The following is a 23262-nucleotide window of genomic DNA, read 5'->3' as shown; positions in this document are numbered from 1 at the left end:
GCCCCTCTTTTGGTCTTGTAGCAGTGGCTAAAACTTCTAGAACAATGTTAAATAGTTGTGATAGCACGTCTTCTCTTGCTTCCTTCAGGATTTTAATGAAACAAGAAACATCAGGGCTTAGATGGAATTGGTTTATATACTAAGCAATGAGATCAGGGTAAAAATAGAAAAATATGAGTATAGGTGATCCAGGGTTTAAGTTTGAGATCATGGATCAAGGGAGAAGAAAATCTATTGCTGTGATCAAAGCAGCAAGGTACCCATTGCCTTGAGGCTGGTAATCATTACTGAAGAGGCTAATGTTTACTTCAATCAAGCCCTACTTGTGTTCAGTATAGTTTGGAAACAATAAAACACAACTACTTCAATTCTCAAACACACAGAAGTGATTTTAAGTGATTTTTAGGACACAAGATGACTTAATAGGTAAAAAAAAATCAACTCACATTATTATTCCTAGAATCATCCATAGTAGTTATATCTGAAGGAATATAAACTGACTAGCAAGACCATTGCTTACTACAATTACATTATCATTTCCAGATTCACTAATATTTTTACTTGACCCCATAAATAACTTTCAATTAGCTGATATAAATAAAAACAAGATTTTCAATATTTAAGATTTTTAAAAATTTAACTATAGAGCCAGAATAGTCAAACTTTCTTTATTATTTAAAGTGATTTTTTAGCAGCAAGGCATAGAGGTTTAGTTAGTTAGTTTTGTTTGGCAGTGCTAGGAATCAAACCCAGGGCTCACACATTCACACATGCTAGGCAAACACTCTACCACTAAACCCTCAGCCCAAGAACTTTTTTTTTTTGTTTGTTTGTTTTTGGTATCAGGAATTGAATCCAGGGGCACTTAACCACTGAGCCATATCCGTAGCCCTTTTTATTTTTATTTCAAGACAGAGTCTTGCTAAATTGCTGAGGTTGGCTTTTACTCCTGATCCTCCTGCCTCAGCCTCCAGAGTTGCTGGGATTACAGGAGTGTGTCACCATGCCCGGCTCCAAGAACTTTTTAAAAGCAATTTGCTCTTCACTTAGGATTGGACAGCGGGTACTATTTAATCTCCCTTCTGAAATTTCTTTATACTTTAGTTCAAAATTTAAACACCTTCCTATAAAATTTGCTCAGGAAGCATCTATCTCATCTCTCTTCCTCACCAAATTTCAGATATATGGCTACTGGATTTTCCTTTTCAAAATCAGTATGTATTTCATTGCTTTAAAAAATAGCTATTAGCTGGGCACGATGGCATATGCCTGTAATCCCAGTGGCTTAGGAGGCTGAGGCAAGAGGATTACAAGTTCAAAGTCAGCCTCAGTAATTTAGTGAGACTTTAAGCAACATAGTGAGACCCTGTTTCAAAATTTAAAAAAATAATAATAAAATAAAAAGAGATGGTGATGTGGTTCAGTTATTAAAAGACTCTGGGCTCAATTCCTGGTATCAAAAACAAAACAAAAACTTCAAAAACAGTAGCTATTACACATGCAGTGCTTTAAAAGTAGCATTACAAAAGTAGAATTAAGTATTCTTCAGTAGACTACCATAAATAATATTCTGGACTTTTTACATGGAAGTGGGAAGACATTTTAGAAGCAATGAAATTATTAAGTTTAAAATCAATAAGCTAGGCATTATGTGCACACGAATCTGTTCTCTCTCTCTCTCTCTCTCTCTCTCTCTCTCTCTCAGTATGTAATTTATGTATATTCCCCCTTGCTCATTTCCACTTTGGGTAACAGCAAGGTGAGCCCACAGATCAGTAACTATTTAGCAGGGAATGAGATACTAATCCCTTTTTTTAAAAAATATTTTTTAGATGTTGACAGACCTTTATTTTATTTATTTATTTTTACGTGGTGCTGAGGAACGGACCCGGTGCCTCACACATGCTAGGCAAGTGCTCTACCACTGAGCCACAACCACAGCTCTGATCAATCCCTTCTTACAGATAATTCTAAATCTTTGAATTTGCCCTCTATTGATTTTATGGCAAGATGAGCATATCCCCCCTTCCACCTCTCCTTATCCCTCTGCCTGGGAAAGAAGGCAGAGCAAAGCCACCTCATTCTCCACTAGGCTGACAACTTCCAACTGGGAATGACAAGGTGACGGGTTAGGTAGATAGATAGCAGGACTAGTTACTCCTATGCCAATTAGTAAACTCTGAAGGAGATATGTGGACCCAATTATTGCTGGAGACATATAACTTTCTTTGGCCCTAGTTGGGAATGTAGAGTGCTTGCCTACCATATGTGAGGTCCTGGGTTCAATCCCCAGTACTGCAAAAAAAAAAAAAAGTTTACCCTATTTTACCTACCAGCACCACATCACAAAGTAAACATATTCAACATTTTCCTTTTATCCCTCCTGAAATTTTCTCTGCCCACACCAGCAAGTATGTGATGTATTTTTATGCATATATTTATTATCCANCCCTGTTTTATAGTTTTTTAAAAAACAGAACAGGGAGGAAGAGCATGAGAAGATTACCATTAGACAGGGACAAGAGGTGGGAGGGAAAGGGAGAGAGAAGGGGAATTGCATGGAAATGGAAGGAGACCCTCATTGTTATACAAAATTACATATAAGAGGATGTGAGGGGAAAGGGGAAAAAAACAAGAGAGAGAAATGAATTACAGTAGATGGGGTAGAGAGAGAAGATGGGAGGGGAGGGGAGGGGGGGATAGGAAGGGGATAGGAAAGGCAGCAAAATACAACAGACACTAGTATGGCAGTATGTATAAACGTGGATGTGTAACCAATGTGATTCTGCAATCTGTTCACGTGGTAAAAATGGGAGTTCATAACCCACTTGAATCAAATGTATGAAATATGATATGTCAAGAGCATTGTAATGTTTTGAACAACCAATAAAAAAACTCATTTTTTTCTCTTAGGACTTATACCTTATCCTGTGGCAGAGATAATTACATGAACTCATTGGTGTGGTAGAACTGTTCCTACCAGCTTGCCAGGTCAATTGTGTACATTTCTTTCCAATTCCTTCTTCAGAAACTGTAGGTCAGTCGCTTGAAACTGATCATGGTGGGAGCATTTACACCATAGAAACCAGCAAATGCTAGTATCAGGGTTTCCCACCCTACCCTCCAGAGCCAGGAGTTAAGCATTCACTAGCACACTCTCCTCCTATATACAGTCTTCCCTTTTTCCATAACAGTTTTTCTCATCGACAGGATAGAGGAATTATTAGAACCAGGGTAGGTGCATTATTAGTATAAGTGGAAGTAACAGGAACAACTCTGCGCTGGAATGTACTATGATGGAGTTGGACTTGAGTCTGTGACAAAGAAGATGAATGCTGGGAATAGAAAAGCTCACAAGACAGGAAGAGCCCAAAAGTCTGCCAAATCACAGAATCATCATATCAACAATGAACTGTTTATATTTGGAAAATTTTATGATAATTTAGGTCACTGTTATTTTAGTTATTAAAGCAGGTAGATACCTAGTAAACACATGTTCCATTTACCATGTGCACATTGCAAATTGTTTTAAAAAGTTTTCTAAGTGGTTAATTCTAGAAATATCCAGAGTAAGTCTGGTCTAGAATTTATGGGGTAAATGATATCTTCTATTATATACAGATACATCCTTAAAAACACCAAAGGTGGGCTGGGGGTGTGCTCAGTGGTAGAGCAGCTGTCTGATATGTGCTAGGCACTGGGTTTGATCCCCAGCAACATAAACAAACAAAAAACCCTAGCAATGGTATTACATTAGGTATTATACTATATTTTAGACCTTTTCCCATATTTAGTCATGACTAACCCCCACCCCGTTTTGGTACCGAGGATTGAACTCAGGGGCACTCAACCATTGAGCCACATCCCCAGCCCTATTTTGTATTTTATTTAGAGAGAGGGTCTTACTGAGTTGCTTAGCACCTCACTGTTGCTGAGGCTGGCTTTGAACTCCTGATCCTCCTGCCTCAGCCTCACAAGCTGCTGGGATGAGCAGCTGGGATTACAGAAATGCTGGGATTACAGGCACACACTACAGTGCCTGGCAACAGGTTTGCTTTTATTATGCATCTAATTAAGCACATATCCGTAAGGAGATAGAAAATTATCTAGAAATGGAATTGTTGGATCAAAAAAGTATGTGAAATAAAATTGACCTTCAACAAATTTACATTAATTTACGTTCCTATATTTGAAGTTTCTCTTCCCTCTGAATAGAGTGGATACTATCATTAAATTTAGTCTTTGATACAATCTGCTGGGTGAAAAATGAAATCTGTCTTGATTTCTATTTTATTTTGGTACTGGGGTTTGAACCCAGGGGCAGTTAAACAGGGAGCTATATCCCCAACCTTTTTATTTTTTTGAGACAGGGCCTTGTTAAATTGCTCAGGGCTTTGCTAAATTGCTAAGGCTGGTTTTGAATTTGCAATCTTCCTGCCTCCGAATCCTGAGCTTGATTACAGGCATGCGCCACCACACCTGGCTTGATGCTGTGTCTCATGAAAGATCCTACACATTCTATAAGGCTATTCATATTTCTTCAGAGAGCTGCATATTTCTATCCAATGCCTGCGTACATCCTTGGTCACTTGCTAAGCGCTCTCCTTTAAAAACCTAATTTGCATACATTATTACTTATAAAATATAAATAGAGGAATTTAGTCCTTTGTAATAGGTATTATAATTTTCTCCTCTGAGTTTCTTTGGCTCGTTTTGTAGTTTTGCATTTATAGGCATTTTAAGTTTTGGCATGGTCAGTGGGTTCCTTTGTAGTCTTTTCCACTTTAAGATTACAAAAGATACTCACATGTGTTTTATTATACAGCTTTCATAGCTTTATTAACAAAAGTAAAACAAAAAACCCTCTAATTTCTTCAATTCACTCTGGGAAAACCAATTCGGAATACTGCGGGTGCGTGCCCTCCCCCACGGCTCCACGGGCTCCCCCTCCCTCTCTGTGACTCCTTTTTCTCCCCATGACCCCCTCATGCCCCCCTCATGCCCCCCTCATGCCCCTGCTGCACACCTATCCCTTTATCCATCTTCCTCCCCACCCCCACTCCCAACCCCATGGTGCTAATACTAGTCAAAGAAACAAGGCATGAACAAAAGGAATGAAGGTAAGGGCACACAGCTGCATAGATTCCTTGACTCTACAGGTGGTCTCCTATTTCTTGCCAGGCATGCAGCCTAGTACCGTTATCACCCCTCTAGATTCTGAATTTGTCTACGATAGCTTAAGTGACAATGGGAATGGTGGAACAAATTTCTTTCTAACCTTCTCATCCATTAATGATTTGTCTATAAGCACACACGAAAACTGTTACAACTTTGACTGTCTAGAACAGGTTTCTTAACACTGGTACTGCAGGCATTTCAGCAGGATAATTCTTTGTCGTGGGGGATTGTCCTATGCACTATAGGACATTTAGCAGTATTCTATCCCTATACCCATCAGACACCAGTAGCACCCTTCACTTTTCCTACATTTCCTAGACACTGTATTTATACAGACAAGCTTTATTTCCCTTCTTTTAGAACAGCTATTTTATTTTTGCTTTTTTCTATTACACAGGATGTATATAACGTGTTGAAAATCAATATGCAAACAATATATTCTCCATCTGAGCACTACTCTAACAAGCAAAGAAATCACACTGGATGATAACATTTGGTAATATTTTTTGGAAAATAAAATTGACCAAAATAGGCTCAAACTGACTAATACTACCAAATCATCTAATGTTCAATGTCATTCAATTCAATGCAGCTTAGTTATGCAAAATGTATTAACATCAAAGAATAAAACCAAAATTAAGACAGCAAATAAAAGTTACTTTTCTTCAGCAGGAAAATACCTAAGTATGTAAATGTTCATTCTTTTAAAGAAAACCTCTGCACTCAAACTTGTTCACCTCCAAAAAAAAAAAAAAAAAATCAAAACAGTATTCCCAAACATATTTCTAAGAGTATAAAGATGAACATTTGGAAAATAAAAATTTAAAATATAGGCAATAAGTGAACTTCATATTTTTAAGAATGACAAAAGTCTCTAACTCAGCTTGAACAAGCTGTCCTTTGATGTCAGGCTCATCAATCATTCTCCTGTAGGGAAAAAACTTCACAGAAATATCATTACAGAACAAGGCAGTGAGTGCATTTTAACAATATTATGCTACATAAAATTTGCTTTTTCAGAAATATTTTAACTTTAACTATTCTATCAAAACATGACCTTGCATATTCAGGATACATTTTCCTTTTTTTCTTGGAAAACACCTTTTTTCCCTCAAACAACAAAGGGCAGACATACTCTCAACCATACCAGTGGAAGATACTTCCCGAATTGGGGAAGGATCTTTTTTCACTGGCTGGTCTTGTTCTTGGCATGCGTTAAGATATGCGACTTCAGGTTAGTTGATTGAGCAAACTTCTTATTACAGCCATCAAAAGGGCACACGTAGGGCCTGTCTCCAGTGTGGATTCGTACATGGGTGCGCAAGTTGAAATCCAGAGAAAACCGCTTTCTGCAGCCTTCAAAGGTGCACTGAAAGGGCTTCTCTCCAGTGTGAACCAACTGATGTCGCTTTAATTTGGAGCTCTCAACGAAAGCTTTGCCGCATTCTGCACATACGTGGACTCGGGGACCGTGGGTGTGCAGATGTTTTCTCATAGCAGAATTATCCCTGAACATCTTCACGCAGCCTTTATGAGGGCAAGCGATGTTTCTTGGGCCATCTTCTTTGGGTTTTTTTGGCTTCATTCTGGTAAATTCTGCCAGCTGCTTGGGATCAGAGAGGTCAATACCTGGTATTCCTTCGGGAGGAAGTTTCTTCCCTGTCATGTACTCAGAATAATCAGGAGGTGAGTTTTCAGTCTGTCCTTGAACCTCTGTCCCCTGGTTTCCTTTGTCAACTGAGGGCCACATAGTGACAGAGAACTCTCCCTCCAGGGTTTTCATCTGCACCTGCTTCTGTTCCCACTTCTTACTGCCCAGTTCAGAGCTGCCGTTTCCTACCTTGGCCTCACTGCTGGCATTCTTGCTGCTGTGCTTGCCACTCTGGCTGGTGTGCTTCCCACCACTGTGACCACAGGCTGAGGACATGGTGGAGCCAGAAAGAGATGCTAGGGTCTGCTGGAAACTGACATCTTCACCGCCGACTGGGTCAACCACTTCGCCCTCGAGCTCATTGTTGGCTAGCAGGTTGTCTGCATCACAGTAACCCACCACCTCCTCTAGGGTCTGCACCATGATCATTTCCTGATCGTGTTCTCCGTGGCTGACAGTGGGAGTGACCAGAGGCTGAAGTGCAATTAGCGGTGGGTGGTTGTGGCCACCGTGGACCCAATTACCGCTAATATCCTCGTACACTTCAATGGTTTGCACGGCCATAGTCTCCAAAGGAACCGTTTCCACATTAATCTGGTGCAGTTCTACAACATCTACAGGCATCTCCAAATTTTCTGTGGTAATGTAGATAACGCTGTCTGAAGACATGGCAGAGACTTTGCAGTGGTCTCAGCTACTCCGCAGCTGGTACAGGCCAGGCGCAGCTGGTACAGGCCAGGAGATGGCGGAGAACCAAGGAGAACGCAGGTTCAGGTACAAAAGCACGAACTGCAGAGGAAGGCACGAGCTTGGAAAGCGTGTGTGCTTGAAGAAAGCGTGGGCTCTAAGGCAAATTACAGGCGGTTGAGTCAGAAGACGCTCGTTTTTCTGGGAACACCAAGCGCATGCGCCTGGGCACCACACGCAGGCACTTCCGGCCACTGAGCAATCGTGTGCCCACGTCTATACTCACGTCAATGCCCACGTGCTCCTCTATACCCACGTGCTTGTGCTCGCGTGTTCGCATTGAACGTCCGGCTTTCTTGCCCCGCTACTGTTGTTTGAACATTAATTTTGCTGTCCAGATCCTTACTGAATTTTTCTGCATTTCAGTTGATTTTGTAACCCCCCCCCCCAACCAGGCTTATAATTAAGTATCTGGGGGAAAAAGAAAAGCCACTCATTTTTAATATTTAAGCTTCTTTATTTCCTCTAATTTAATTACACTGATCCACATTTACAGATCAACATTTAATAGTACCAACAATAGTTGATAGTGGGATTCGTTGTCTTGTCCTTTAATAGAAATGCTTCTAAATGTTAAACCAGTATGAAATATACAGTTATTCCTACTTTTAGTATTTTACAAACTATAAACAGATTTTGAATTTTGTTAAACACTGTCAGTATCTTCTGAGATGAGGAAAGTTTTTCCCCTAATGATGAAAAATATTTACTACAGTCAAATAGATTTCCTAATGATGAGCCATCCTTGCATTCTTGAGATAGGCCATATGCTTATAAATTTTCTATACACGAAAGATATATCATTGGTATATTGACTTTAAAAAAGTCTCAGTTTTGCTGGGGCAGTGGCACAAGCCTGTTATTCCAGCAACTTGGAAGAGGGAGGCAGGAGGAAAACAAGTTCAAGGCTAGCCTCAGCAACTTAGTGAGACCCTGTCTCAAAACAAAAAATAAAAAGGGCTGGGGATATGGCTCAGTGGTTAAGTGCCTCTGAGTTCAATCCCTGGTCCAAAGAAAAAAGAAAAGAAAATCTATACATTCAAGATTTGAAAGAGCCCGGAGTGGTGGTGCATGCCTGTAATCCCAGTGCCTGGGGAGGCTAAGGCAGGAGGATTGCACGTTCAAAGCCAGCCTCAGCAACTTAGCATGGGCCTAAGAAAATTAGTGAGACCCTGTCTCTAAATAAAATACTAAAAAGGGCTACAGAGGTTAAGCAACCCTGGGCTCAATCCATGGTAACACAAAAAATTAAAGAATTCTACCTGTGAATTTTATAGGGGCATTCTTCATCAACTTTGTTTTAATTTTCTCTGCATTACCTGTCAATTCCCATACTGACTAATTCTGTCTATAGATGCTTCCTCCCATCATTTAATCTTTTTTTCCTTCAAATAACTCTTAGATTTAAGTTCTAATTTTATTTTTTCCATTGTTTTCTGCCTCTATTCTTTTTCAAAAATTGTTTTGTAGTTGTAGATGGATAGGCTTTTATTTTATTTGCTTATTTTTATGCTAAGAATAGAACCCAGTGCCTCATATGTGTAGGCAAGCATTCAGCCACTGGGCTACAGCCCCAGACCCTATATTCTTATTACTTCTTCATTCTAAAAACTATTTTATAGCTCTTTTCCTACTCTTCATTTTTTTTTCCTTTTTTTCGGTACCAAGGATTGAACTCAGGGCTTTATCCATGCTAGGCAAGTGCTCTACCACCAAGCTACACCCCAGCTCTTCATACTCAAGTTGAATATTTAACTTATTTATTTCCATTTCTAATTGCATAATAATCACCTAAGATAGTGAATTTTCCTTATGGCAAACTTTTAGCAAAACTTCACAACTTATTCTGGTAAAATGATTTAATTATCATCATTTTTATACTGCAATTCTGGTTTTAAGTTGATCCAACATGTGATTAAAACAAAATTCTAAATTTTGTTTTAATTTAGGAACTTAAGTTCCTACTATTATTTTGGTAATTTATTGAAGACTTTTTTGTGAACTAATACATGGTCTTTTTTTTTTTTAATTTCATGGGCACTTGAAAGTAAATTGTCTTCTGTGTTTATGTTATAGAATTTGATTTGCCTATTTTACTAATTTGAGCTTCCATAGCTTGTCTTTCTTATACTTATCATTATGTGTTGAAAGATGAATATCTTTATTAAATTTGTTTCTCCTTGAGCCTTTTCCATTTTTTTTGTTCTAAGTTTTGATGGTTTGTTACTTCATACAACAAGATTCATAACTATTGTTTATTTTATTTTTTAAATGCTTATTTTTTAGTTTTTGGTGGACACAATATCTTTATTTTATTTTTATGTGGTGCTGAGGATTGAACCCAGTGCCTCACGCATGCCAGGTGAACACGCTACCACTTGAGCCACATCCCGAGCCCCTATTGTTTTATTTTTCTCTTTCTTTCTTTCTTTTCTTTTTTCTCCCTTGTTGTATTGTGTATTGGACTCAAGGCTTCTGCATGCTAAGCCAATGCTATACCCTCAGCCCCACTATTATGTTTTCATATTATCTTATATTCTTCATTATTACTAAGTGATTCCTATGCCTCACTTAATGCACTTTGGATACATCACATATAATGGAGTATAATTTCTCATTCTTCTGGCTGTCTGGCACTATTTATTTTGTGTGTGTGGTTCTGGGGATTAGAACCCAGAGGCCTTGTGCATGCAAGGCAAACACTCTACCAACTGAGCTACATTCCCAGCTCTGGTTGTTTTTTTTTTTTTTTGGTACTGGGGATTGAACTCAGGGGCACTTGACCACTGGGCCATATTCCTAGCCCTATTTTGTATTTTATTTAGAGGCAGGGTCTCACTGAGTTGCTTAGTGCCTCACTTTTGCTGAGGCTGGCTTTGGAATCCTGCCTCAGTCTCCTGAGACACCCAGCTTATTTTATCTTTTGATGATATCAGTTTTGTTGACCTGTTTCATGCTTTCACTATTGTAATTTGAAAGTTTTATGTGTGTCTTTAGATCTTGTAGTGTTTACATTTAAGTGGTACAGTCAAGCCTCTATTTCTGATTTATCAACTTCAGGTAGACTCTCTTTCCACTATGATGAAGTTGAGAACATTAGTACTTAGACTTCCTGTTTTTACTTTCCTCACCTCCAATTTTTTTTGGACACTTGTATAGTCACAGTCTGTTCAAGGATTGCAAGTTCAAAGCCAGTCTCAGCAAAAGTGAGGCACTAAGCAATTCAATGAGACCCTGTCTCTAAGTAAAATACAAAATAGGGCTGTGGATGTAGCCCAGTGGTTGAGTGGCCCTGAGTTCAATCCCTGGTATCCCACTCCAAAAAAAAAAAAAAAAAAAGAATTATAATTACACTCTTGCTTAGCTTCAGTTATTCCTTTTAAAGAGATGCAGAATTGTGATGAATTTGTCATATACTAATTTAACTCAGATGGATCTATGTATCCCAGAATTTCTTCCTATGTAGCTGTATATCTCCAAGTGATTCTGTTTCTCTGAACTCTGACAATGTTAGAAGTCATTATCCATCCTCCCCATCCTTGAGTGCTATCTCTTCTCCATTTCTGAATTCCTTTATCTCTTGGTTGATTCTTCAAGTTCTCTTTTGATTGAGCAAATTGCCCTGTATTTCAGCTGAAGTAACATTCTTCATAGTTTGCAGGCTCTGTTTTTCTTTTATTTTGTAGTGCTGGGGATCACAGGAACTAGTACATGCTAGGTAGGTGCTCTGCAACTGAGCTATATCCCCATCCCTTGGTCATTTTTTGCGTCAGTAAAAACAAAGCTTTCTTCTGTGTTTTGTTTTTTAAATTTTAACCATTTGTGTTCTTTCAGTTGGTCTTAAAGAAATAATTATAAATTATTTTATTGTACTACTTTTAAGGTAGCCTTATAAGCTGAGTTTATTAACCAAAAGATGTAATTTTTGATGTCAGTACTTTCAATAAAACCACTAACCATAGAAAACTAAAACAAAAACCACAGATGAATGTTAAAAAAAAAAAGAAAAAGTCGTCTGTTACCTGCACAAAATATCCTTAGCTGCTGAACTGGTGATATAAGTTGCAGATGGGTAGTGAACAGATCCACAAATGCTCCAGGATAAATTATGAAGAGAAAAATCCCAAAGCCATTAAATCGAACTTGTTCCCTAAGAAATCACAAGAGAAAAAGGAATTTACTAATACTATTGCATTTGTCATATTAATAATTTATGTAATTTAAAAAAAAATCACTCTAATTTCAAATTTTGATTTGAAAACCAAGTCCCTGGAATCTAAAAAACTGTGTTGATACAATATATAATCATGATTTTAGAATAGTGTAGTATATATTTGGCTGTCTAAGAAATTAAAAATTATAAAACAGAGAGCATTCTGATATAGACTAACAACTTCATTATGCTGAATAATAATTGAAATTAGACATATATATAAACAGATGGTTATTGCTGAGAAATTAAATGATAATAATTTTTATGGTTTCCTATGAACTATTTTTAGAGAAAGACACAGAAGAATATATAATTCAAGTAAATTATCAAATAATTCTAATTATCTTAGCTATTACAAATAGCAGGGGAGACTTATTCCTATTGAGGTAATGTTAAATATTTTTGAAAATATATAATGCTCAGATTGTCCTTAAGAGAACTATTTTTATCACTTTATTTTCTAAAATAAGCATTATACTAATAGTCTCATAAGACCAAACAGCTACTCTAAAAGAAAAGCAGCACCCTAATATATTGTGCTGTCAATACTAAATATATAAGACAATACAATTTACTTTTGTTGGCAATTGAGATTTTATTAAAAAATTAATTACCCAAGTTATACTATTAAGTTGTTAACAACACCTCTATATGTAAACCCTAAAAGACTGCAAAATAAAAGCAAAGGTGAGAGTTAAAATAAAAGTTAATTGCCCTTTAAATCACTACCATGCACATCTTTGCAACAGTGTATGTTCTGTCAAGATGAGGATTTATTGCCAACAGACTCTAGTTCATAAGCAACTGGACAATAATAAGAAGCAATCAAGTTATTTCCTCTAAATAGTAGTTTGCCTTTTCTCTCGGCTACATACTCAAAAGGATGAAACACATTCCTGTGAGCATGCTTGGTTATAGCAGTAATTATCAGCAGGGTGACAAGGAAGTTGTGATGTACCTTCTTTCCACTATGATTTTTGTTGTTTTTGGCACCAGGGATTGAACCTAGGGCTAATCATTAGGCTTAATCATTAAGCCACATTCCCAGCCCCTTTTTATTTTTTATTTAGAAACAAGGTCTAGCTAAGTTGCTGAGGTGGCTTTGAACTTGTGATCTGAACTGCTGGGTTTACAAGTGTGCAACATCATGCCTGGCTCCATCGTGATTTTATAATTTTAGTAGGCTTTTAATTACTCAGGTATAATTAGAATGATTATACTTGGGTATTAAAGACTACCAAGACATGATTCTCAAAGGAAGTCCTAGGTTTCATCCTCTTCTTATCTTCCACTTGAGTTTCTAGATAGGCTATGATATTTGTTAAATCAGCATTTTTAGTTTTCTTACTCTAGCCAATACTGCACATGACCAGATGCAGGAAATTATTTCAGCTAATAAGCCAAAGAAAGTACCAAGGTGGGGGCTGGGGTTGTAGCTCAATGGTAGAATTCTTGCCTAGCATGTTTGAGGCACTGGGTTTGATTCTCAGCACCACATATGAATAAATAAAATAAAGGTCCATTGACAACTTAAAAAAAAAAAAAGAAAGTAGCAAGGTGTGTGAGGGAGATTGAGTGCAATGGTTATCATTCTAACCCAATGACAAACAGAAACATTAGCTTTCAAGATGGGATGAAAAACCTTGAAGCACCATGAAGCCACAACCATGCCAGCAAAAGGCAGAAAGACACAAATTATAGATATGCACATTCATCAATATATTAATCTTTTCTAGAAAAAAGAAGCTACCTCAAAGTAATACATGAGGGATATGCACTGGGCAATTTCCAGAGAAAGACTAATAGTTATTAAATACAGCAGATTTTAGTAACTAACCCTCCTAAATGAAAAGCTTCTTTGCATGTAGTAGAAAAGAACAAAGATAAATATCATTACCTAATAGCTGCTATTCCATGTCCAATTTCATGTACAACACCGCTAATGAGAACTGCAGCGAAGAAATAGGTCAGTTGATTGACAGGTAAATTTATTCCAGGAACCTGTTCATAGACACAACATGGCAGTAACTGTCAGCTGGAGGTGCAAGGGAGCTTGGGCACCAAGAGATAATGATATTCACTGTGTATTAAAGCTTAGACATCCAAACTGCATGTTCTGTACACTAAAGATAACATGAACATTAATGATTCACTCATCTATACCATAATTAAAAGCAGAAACACCAGTCAGTTTCTGAATTGGCAGTTTGTCTGGAACAAGCACAGCACCAATACAAAGTGAAAAGGAGACACTAGGTTAAAAAGTTGGAACTTTATTGGGGCTGGGATATAGCTCAGTTGGTAGAGTGCTTGCCTCGCATGCACACAGGCCCTGGGTTCAATCCCCCCCGCATCACAAAAAAAAAAAAAAAATTTGCAACTTCAGCTTCCTGAAGAGCTCACCATGAGAGAGCCCAGCATAGTGGCAGGGAGTACAGAGTGACAGTGAAGGAGGCAGCAGTTGATCCATCCTCAAAGGCTGGATACTTGATTTGAGGATATTTGTTAAAATTTATAGTCCTTAAAAAATTATAAATCCTTCCTCTGAATTGTTACTGTATGGTTTTAAGTACTTATGTGGAGTGATTCAGAACACCTGCCCTTGCCCCAAATTAGTGAGTTTCATTTTAATATTCTTAAATTATAGGACAGCTGATAATGAAAGCTAGTGTAATAAAACATCTGATCAGCATGGGAAAACAATGCCCTTCATTGCTTCTATTCAGTTTGTCAATTATATTGGTCAGAAAATAGTACCAAAAAGATACACACACACACACACACACACACAAGTATATANGTTTTTTTTTTTTTTTTTTTGTACTGGGGATTGAACCTAGGGCTTTGCGCATGCTTGACAAGTGCTCTGTCACTGAGCTATATCCACAGCTCCAGAGGAGTTTCACTTTTTTTTAAATATTTATTTTTTAGGTGTAGATGGATACAACACAATGCCTTTATTTTTATGTGGTGCTGAGGATCGAACCCAGGTCCGGCCCGTGCTAGGCGAGCCCTCTACCACTGAGCCACAATCCCAGCCCCAGGAGTTTCACTTTTAAGCCTCCTTTATTAAATGAAGAGGAGATTCACAGAATGCTGCTTTGATCATTTTCCAAATTCCAATAATTCCATGCCTCCTTTCTCTGGTTATAAAATCCGTTTCATCATCATTCGTAATGTATGCATAATATCTCATTATCTGAAGTGCTCTTTACTTGACCCTATTGAGCTACTTTTTTCTCACAAATATCAATATCCCTTTTCAACATACTTGCTCCAGTCTCATGTTGTTAAAGGTCTGTCTGTTCAATTCTGTTGTTTAGTTTTCTCTGACCCTTCTCTAAATTTATGTACTATGGCCAAGTGCTGTGGCACACATCTGTAATCTCAGCGGCTCCTGAGGTGAAGGCAAGAGGATCATGAGTTCAAAGCCAGACTCAGGAACTTAGTGAGGCCCTGTCTTTTAAAAAAAGGGCGGGGGGTGCTGAGGGGCTGGGGTTGTGGCTCAGTGGCAGAACACTTACTTGCTTAGCATGTGTGAGGCTTAGTACCACATAAAAACAAACAAATAAAATAAAGGTATTGTGTCCATCTATAACTAAAAATATTTTTTAAAAAGGGCTGGGGATGTGACTCAGTGGTTGAGAGTTCAATCCTGGTACCAAAAAAAAAAAAAAAGATTCACTCTCATATCCTCTATCTCACAAAATATCCAGGTTGCCTTACCTTCCTTTCAAATAAACCAGTAAGCCTGATCTAATAGGATATTTGTTCCTTCTCTTTATTGTCTTCTGGATGTAATAATAAGTGAGATAAGGTAAGAATTTTAGTGTGTGACTATACCAACAGATGGTAGGTCTTATTTGCTGGCAACAGTACAAAATGGCCCATCTGTTTGCTGTGATCACACAGGGTATTAGCTGTATCAGAATACTGAATACAGAATACTCTCAATAACACAAGAGTGCCAGGGTTTGAGGAATTAATACTGAACATGGTGTGTAGGGAATTTTAGAGTAAACTGAATTTTAGAGTAAACAGTAAACTGAATGTATGTTCTTTAAGCTACAATGGCTTATATCAAACTCAGGAGACAAAAATTCTTTTTTTTTTTCTTTTTTTGGGGTACCATAGATTAAACCCAGGGACACTTAACCAGTGAGACACATACCTAGCCCTTTTTCAAAAATTTGAGACAGAGTCTTATTAAGTTGCTTGTGGCCTCACTATACTCTATACACTGAAGCTGACTTTGAACTTGCAATCCTCCTGCCTCAGCCTCCCAAGCTGCTGGGAGTACAGGCGTGTGCCACTGCACCCATCAGACATAATGTCCTTAATTACACATAAATAGGCATGGTGGACTACAGGTTTGCTGACTTCTTTGTGTGTATGTGAGGGGTAGGGACTAGGGATTCAACTGAGGGTCACTCTACCACTGACCTACACACTCAGCCCCTTATTTTTTAATTTTGAAATAGGATTTTACTGAGTTGCCCAGGCTGGCTTTGAACTTACAACCTTCCTGCCTCAGCCTCCTGAGCTGGCTGCTAACTTAATGGTTCCAAAGCACAGTTTGCCTAATAGAATGAATATTTTTGTGAAAACTAGAATAAACTGAAAATCAGAAAGAAGAAACAATTTCTTCTCTACACAACATTTTGTCATTCAAAATCTAGAAGGTAGATACATCTGTGTTTTCTCCATCAGTTTCTTTCCATCCTATCCTCTTTTTGGTGAGCAATAACCAGTCAGGTAACCTGAGAGTCATCATGAACTATTCCTTCTTCCTCTAACCTCACATTCAATCTGCCACTAAGTCTAAACACTGCACTCCAAAAGATAACTTGAATCCATCTCTTCCTTTTCCTATACCACTAATTTAGTTTAGATCTTCATCATTTCTAATAGCCTTCTTAAATGGTCTCCCTATCTTTAGTTTAGCCAACTTTGCTCCATTTTGCACATATCTATTATGTATAGGTAAAACTAAAACTTCCTAGAATGGTCCTTCCTAACCTAGACCCTACCTATATTTCCCATCTTATCTCCTGCATTGTCCTGTTCTCTTGCTGACCCTCCTACCCATTCTTCCACCATATAATTCATAGATATAGGTCAATATTATTTATACTTTCTTGAAATATCTGTCCTCCAGAGGAATACAACATAATGTGTGTTGGCTCTAAGGTCAGTGATGATGGACCTATTATTTACTAGCTGTGACCACAGGTAGAATCACTATCTCTGTGCCTTGATTTTTTTCATCGGTAAGTCAGGGAGAACACCAACAGTTACCTCTGGATAATCACAAGAGTAAAATAAAAAAGGTACAGAAAGCTCACACAGGAAGCGCTGAATGTTAACTAGGTCTTATTATTACTATGATTATTCCCTCCTATGTTACATTGTTTCATTACTGAGATGCCCAATTTCTATCTTCCTTTCCCAGTCAATGTGAACTCTTCTCATTATTCTGTTAAGATTGTCTTTTTATTCTTTTCCCAGTGCCAGGCTCACCTTGCATTCCTATACTGTTCCCACAGCACCTTATATGATGTTCAACTGTAGTGCAATCATAAAAGCTATCCTTCTAAAAGTTCTGCCAGGATTGGATTTCTGTCCCCCACGTAAATAGGGCCTAGCTATACTTTTCTAGTGCTTCACCCGGTGAATAGTTTTTACTTCTAAGAAAAAAACTGACTATTTATCATTCTCTATAAATGACTTCTAAATCTTCCCATAATTACTGAGCCTAGCAGAGATCACAAAGAAATGAGTTAAAAAAAATAGAAAGAGGAACTGGGCATGGTTGGCATAACTATAATCCCAGCTAATTTTAGGAGGCTGAAGCAGGAGGATCGCAAGATTGAGACCAGCCTGGGCAACTTAATGTAAAAAGCTAGGGATGTAGGTCAGTGGTAGAGCACCTCTGGGTTCAAAACCCAGTCTGCAAATATAACTGTCACTGACTCTTAAACAGTATATTCCATTAACAAAACATGATTAAAAACTTAATATCCATGCTTCATGGAATGGGAACTATAAATTTAAAAATGTGAAATAAAAGTGAACCAACTAGGGCTGGGGATGTAGCACGATGGCACAGTGCTTGCCTAGCATGCCTGAGGACCTGGGTTGTGCAATCCCCAGTTCTGCTTAAAAAGGGGGGGGGGACTGGGGATATGGTTCAGTTGGTAGAGGGCTTACCATGGAATGGTAGGTATAGGTATACACATGTTCTTTAATGTGAGAATTATTGTAAATAGATTACAGTCAAAGGAGTACAATTCAGCACATTATTCTTTACATCAAGAATCACAGTGACTATTTGGAAAGGTGTTATACCTCTTTTCTTGTGTGTGGTGGTGGTGGTAGGGATTGTACCTAGGGTCTCACACATGCCCACAAGCAGTCTACCACTGAGTAACACTCACAATCCCAGTATTATACTTTTTTTTTTTTTTTTTGGTACCAGGAAATGAACTCAGGAGCACTTAACCATTCACCCACATCCTCAGCCTTTTTTTTTTTTTTTGTATTTTATTTAGAGACAGGGTCTCACTAAGTTGCTTAGCACCTCGCTAAGTTGCTAAGGCTGGTCTCAAATTCGCGATCCTCCTGCCTCAGCTTCCTAGGCCACCAGGATTACAGGTCCATGCCATGCGCCTGGCTATACTTTTTTTTGGCGGGTACTGGGGATTGAACTCAGGGGCACTCGACCACTGAGCCACATCCCCAGCCCTATTTTGTATTTTATTTAGAGACAGGGTCTCACTGAATTGCTTAGTGCCTCACACATGCTAGGCTCTTCCACTGAGCCACAACCCCAGTCCCCAGTATTTTTTATTTAAGCAAGTAATTTGAAAAATTTTAAGGCTTTTATTTTCATGTTTATATTATGGATACTAGGTATACTAGCCAGAAAGAAATCTTGTATCTACATTTCAATAGTTATTTAAAACAAAAAGAAGGTACTTACCACAACTTGTAACACCTGTTCATTGTGAAGAGCAGAGGAAGAGGAGGAAGAGGAGGAAGAAGAGGAAGAAGAAGAAGAGGAAGAGGAGGAGGAGGAAGAAGAGGAAGAAGAAGAGGGAGAGTCAGCCATCATCTGTGCCAAAGTCTGCATCAATGTTTTTCCAAGAAGAAAAAAAGAGCTAAACATGGCAATTACACCAAAGACCATTCCAAAATTGAACCTGTCAAGATGAAAAAAAAAATCATATAAATGTACAACTCTTCACAATCTGCGCACTAACAAATTCACTGCCCAACCACACTTCATAGCTTTAAAATAATGGCTAAATGTTCAACAACTCTGTCTCGTTTTCCTCTCTGAACTTCAAATACTTGACTCTAGCACTGGCGCTAATTTCTTTAAGCAGTTATAATAATTTATAATTTCCTGGTACCCAGAGAGGCTCAGTGTTGATCCCAATTAAAAAAAATTAGTCGGGTTCCTCTCATGGTATTTGCTCATTTACACAGCTCTATTTTGATCTTATTTGAACATAGTTAGGACAACTCTTGGCATTATATACCATTGTTTTTCACTTATTTTTGTCTGCATTGTATTTTAGCTTTACTTTGAGATAAACTAGTCTAAATATTAATATGGGAAGATTTAATAGTTCATTTTCTTCTACTTTTTTAATAATTAGAAGTTACTGTGCTATAGTGGAGAATAATATGTTCCATTTTCTTTTTTTTCTTTTGGTACCAGGGATTAAACCCAGGGGCACTTAACCACTGAGCCCATCCTAATGTTTTTATTTTATTTATTTGTACCAAATATTGAACCCAGGGGTGTTTAACCACTGAGCCATATTCCCAGGTGCACCACCTGCCTTTTTAAATTTTAGAGACAGAGTCTTGCTGAGTAGCCGAGTTGCTGAGGGCCTCGATAAATTGCTGAGCCTGGCCTAAAACTTGAGATCCTCTTGCCTCAGCCTCCCAAGTTGCTGGGAATTATAGGTGTGTGCTACCACAACCAGCTTATTTTTTAACTTTCTGATAAGTTGTGTTTTTCAAGGAACTGGTTCATTTCATCTAAACTGTCAAATTTATAAGTGTAGACTTGTTCCTAATAGTCTCTTTTTTGTCTACAGAATCTGTAGTAACATCCTCTTTTCAATTCTGACTTTGAGTTTGTGTTTTTTTTTCTTTTCTTGATTAGTTACTTTTATTAATCCTTTCAAAGAACCAAAATTTGGCTTTGCCAATTTTCTTTATTGTATACTTTCTATTTCACTAATTTCTGCTCTTATTATTTCCTTTGTTCTACTGTATATTTTGATTAGCATTAGTTGCATTTTCTGTTAACTCTTTGATGATTTAATTGTTTATATTTAGCTGTAATCTATCTGGAGCTATATTTTTAACAAAAAGGAATTCAGACCACCCTCCAACCCCACCTTCCCTCAACTAAGAACCTGTCAGGATCTGGGGTATCCTAGAGATCATTGTAAACCCAAACCATAAAACACAATTTTTCCCCCACATTTTTTATTGGTGCATTATAGTTGTACAACCATGACTGTGTGTGTGTGTGTGTGCGTGTGTGTGTGTGTACTAGAGATTGAACTCAGGGGCACTCAACCACTAAGCCACATCCCCAGCCCTATTTTATATTTTATTTAGAGACAGGGCCTCACTGAGTTGGTTAGTGCCTCACAGTTGCTGAGGCTGGCTTTGAAGTCTACATCCTCCTTTCTCAGCCTCCTGAGCTGCTGGGGTTACAGGCGTTTGCCACTATGCCCAGCACAACCATGATTTTTAATGTATGTAAAAGCACAATGATACAATCCTATAAAGTTATTAAAAACTAGAAAAATTTTCTACTGCCAATATTCAAAAACTTGGTAGATCAAAAATATGATGGAAATGGCTAATTTAACAAGCTATTCCTCATGAACATGACTAATTTAAATCAAAAAGAGAAGATGAAGAGTACCACTGGTAAAGCATCCTTGCTTTCCGCCGTCCCCAACTATAAAAGGCACGATTGAAAACTGCAGTTTGCCATCTTATGTGAAAAGGGGAGATGCTCAATCCATTGTTTTCCAGCCAGTCTTCATAAGAATGTTTAAAATAGACAGATGACTATAAGAGAAAGAAAAAAATTCATATCACTTAATTTTGAAGAACAATTTATAACATATAAGAAGTGAAAAAAGTATTTTCTATAAGAAATCACAATGCTGAACTGCTCAAATGTCTTTTAAAGCTTTCTGTTTATTCTTCAGAGTATTAAAGGTTTGAGCTGCTGAAGTTAGGGTCTGGCAAATCATGGCCCACAAACCAAATATGGCTTACAACCTGTATTAGTATAGCTTGTGAACTAAGAATAGTTTTTGCACTTTTTTTGGTACTGGGGATTGAACTCAGGGGCACTCGACCACTGAGCCAAATCCCCAGCCCTATTTTGTATTTTATTTAGAGACAGGGTCTCACTGAGTTGCTTAGCACCTCGCTAAGTTGCTGAGGCTGGTCTCAAACTTGTGATCCTCCTGACTCAGCCTCATGAGCTGCTGGGATTTCAGGTGTGCGCCACTGCACCCAGCCTAGTTTTTGCACTTTTAAGGGATTTTAAAAACCAACAACAAACAGGAATATATGACAGATAGACTGTGTTGCCCACAAAGACTAAAATCTTTTATAGAAGAAGTTTGCTGACCTCTGCTTAGAATGGTATTGTCCAACAGAAATATAATGTGAGCCACAAATGTTAACAACATATAAATTTAAATTATATTTCAAATTTTAAATAATCAAAAAGTGATTAATTAGCATGTATTTTAACCCCAAATATCTGAGATATCATTTCAACATGTAATGAATATAATAAAATATTGAGATACTGGTTTTGACTTTGTTTGAAATCTGGTATTAACTTTAAACTTACAGCACATCTCTATTCAGAATGGCTCCATGTCAAATGCTTAATAGTCACATGTGGTCAATAACTACCATATTGGACAGCACAGGTTTCCTTTTTACCACAGAAAGGAAAGAGGCCTTATGTTACAATCAATTCAACACAAAGGATAGGTTAGTTGGAATCAGTGCTTTCCTTCTTTTTAATTTCCTTTTTGCTACACTGGGGATTGAATCCGGAGGTCCTTTATCACTTAGGTAGATCTCCAACCCTTTTTTTAATTTTCTGCTTTGAGACAGGCCCAGGCTGTCCTCAAGTATGTGATCTTCCTGCCTTAGCCTCCTAAGTAGCTGCAGTTAGAAACATGTGCTACCATGCTCAGCTATAATCTGTGCTTTCTATCTTCTGAGAAACCCTAAGTTAGGCCAACTTCCAACATGTAAAAGTACAGAACTTACCTAAAGCCATCTTGGTCTCAGTAACATCTCTTAAATTCTCTGGGGGTTGTGGGAATAGTTGCTTATACACAGCTACAATAGTTTTATATTTAGGAGAGTTTGAAGTACTTGACTAATACAGGATTATAGATAACATAAGGCTATGTTATATATCTGACAATTATAATAAGGACTGTAAGTAGATATAACTGATGCTCACCTATGTGAGGCTTATTTGTCCTAGAAGGTTATTTCAGCCCTATCACAGTGATTAAAAAGTGACCTGAGTCTGAATCTACATATCTAAGGTTTTCTCATCTCAGTCGTTGGGTAGCTTTTAAAACCTCTTAGTTTTCCAAGACTTTAAAAGGAGAGTGACATACCCCTCCAGCAGATATGTACTGCAAAAAATGCTAAAACAAAACAAAAAACAACTAAGGGTGGAATAGCAGATCAAGCTAGAAGCAGAGAAGCTGAAGGTACAAGCTCCTGAAGTTAAGGTCTCTCTATTCCCTAGGCAGACACTCTGAATGAGTCATTAGGTCTTTTGATTGAGAATTAATACTCTTAGGGAGCTGAGGGCTGTTACTGAAATTAAAGAGACATCCTGATCACCTCATACACTTGATGAAAGACTGTATAGATTTGACTTTGTGTGTGTGTGTGTGTGTGTGTGTACGCGATACTGGGGATTGAACCCCAGGGGTGCTTTACCACTGAGCTACCTCCCCAGTCCTTTTATTTTTTGAGGTGGGGTCCTTACACCTTAGGTTGTATAACAAGCCTTTATGTGGATGTACTAACATATTCCTCTCTATAATCTCAAGAGATCCTTCCTATTATTATTCCTATTTAAAGATGAGAAACTGTGGCACAGGTAGTAATTTGCCCAGTCAAAATGGTTAGGAAGTGGCAGCACCCAGCTCTCCTAAGAACTACGTGTATAATCTCTTGCACTTGGCAAGTTTAAAAATAATGACGAACAAGCATCACTTCATTTTATTGTTATATCTAAGACACACAATACTACAGCATTCTATTTAAAACAGTATTCATTACATAAAGGTTTTCCTGTTCATAATTGGTGTTTTTATTAAACCATTGAGAACATATATGATCTTATTCCACATATAGCTACCCTCACCCCCCCCCCCAA

The 23262-nt window shown here is 37.9% G+C and overlaps 2 protein-coding genes across 2 annotated transcripts in view; both read right to left on the bottom strand.

Moving 5' to 3' along the window:
• Positions 1–23262, bottom strand: part of Mbtps2 (membrane bound transcription factor peptidase, site 2) — a 36911-nt gene that overhangs the window by 12610 nt on the left and 1039 nt on the right. The window contains exons 2-5 of the mRNA XM_015488077.2: positions 20746–20894; positions 18772–18991; positions 13687–13790; positions 11599–11726 (exon numbers count right to left, since the gene is read on the bottom strand). Of these exons, the coding sequence (XP_015343563.1) occupies positions 11599–11726; positions 13687–13790; positions 18772–18991; positions 20746–20894 (601 nt within the window). The remainder of the gene's footprint in view (positions 1–11598; positions 11727–13686; positions 13791–18771; positions 18992–20745; positions 20895–23262) is intronic.
• Positions 5533–7984, bottom strand: Yy2 (YY2 transcription factor). Its single transcript, XM_015488078.2, has one exon. It carries the CDS (start codon positions 7496–7498, stop codon positions 6365–6367), a length of 1134 nt encoding a protein of 377 aa, XP_015343564.1. The 5' UTR covers positions 7499–7984; the 3' UTR covers positions 5533–6364.

Source organism: Marmota marmota, unplaced genomic scaffold (genome assembly GCF_001458135.2).
Source record: "Marmota marmota marmota unplaced genomic scaffold, marMar, whole genome shotgun sequence".
Classification (NCBI taxonomy): domain Eukaryota; kingdom Metazoa; phylum Chordata; class Mammalia; order Rodentia; family Sciuridae; genus Marmota; species Marmota marmota.
Note: the sequence above shows the minus strand (reverse complement) of the source record. Positions and strands in the feature narration are given on the sequence as shown.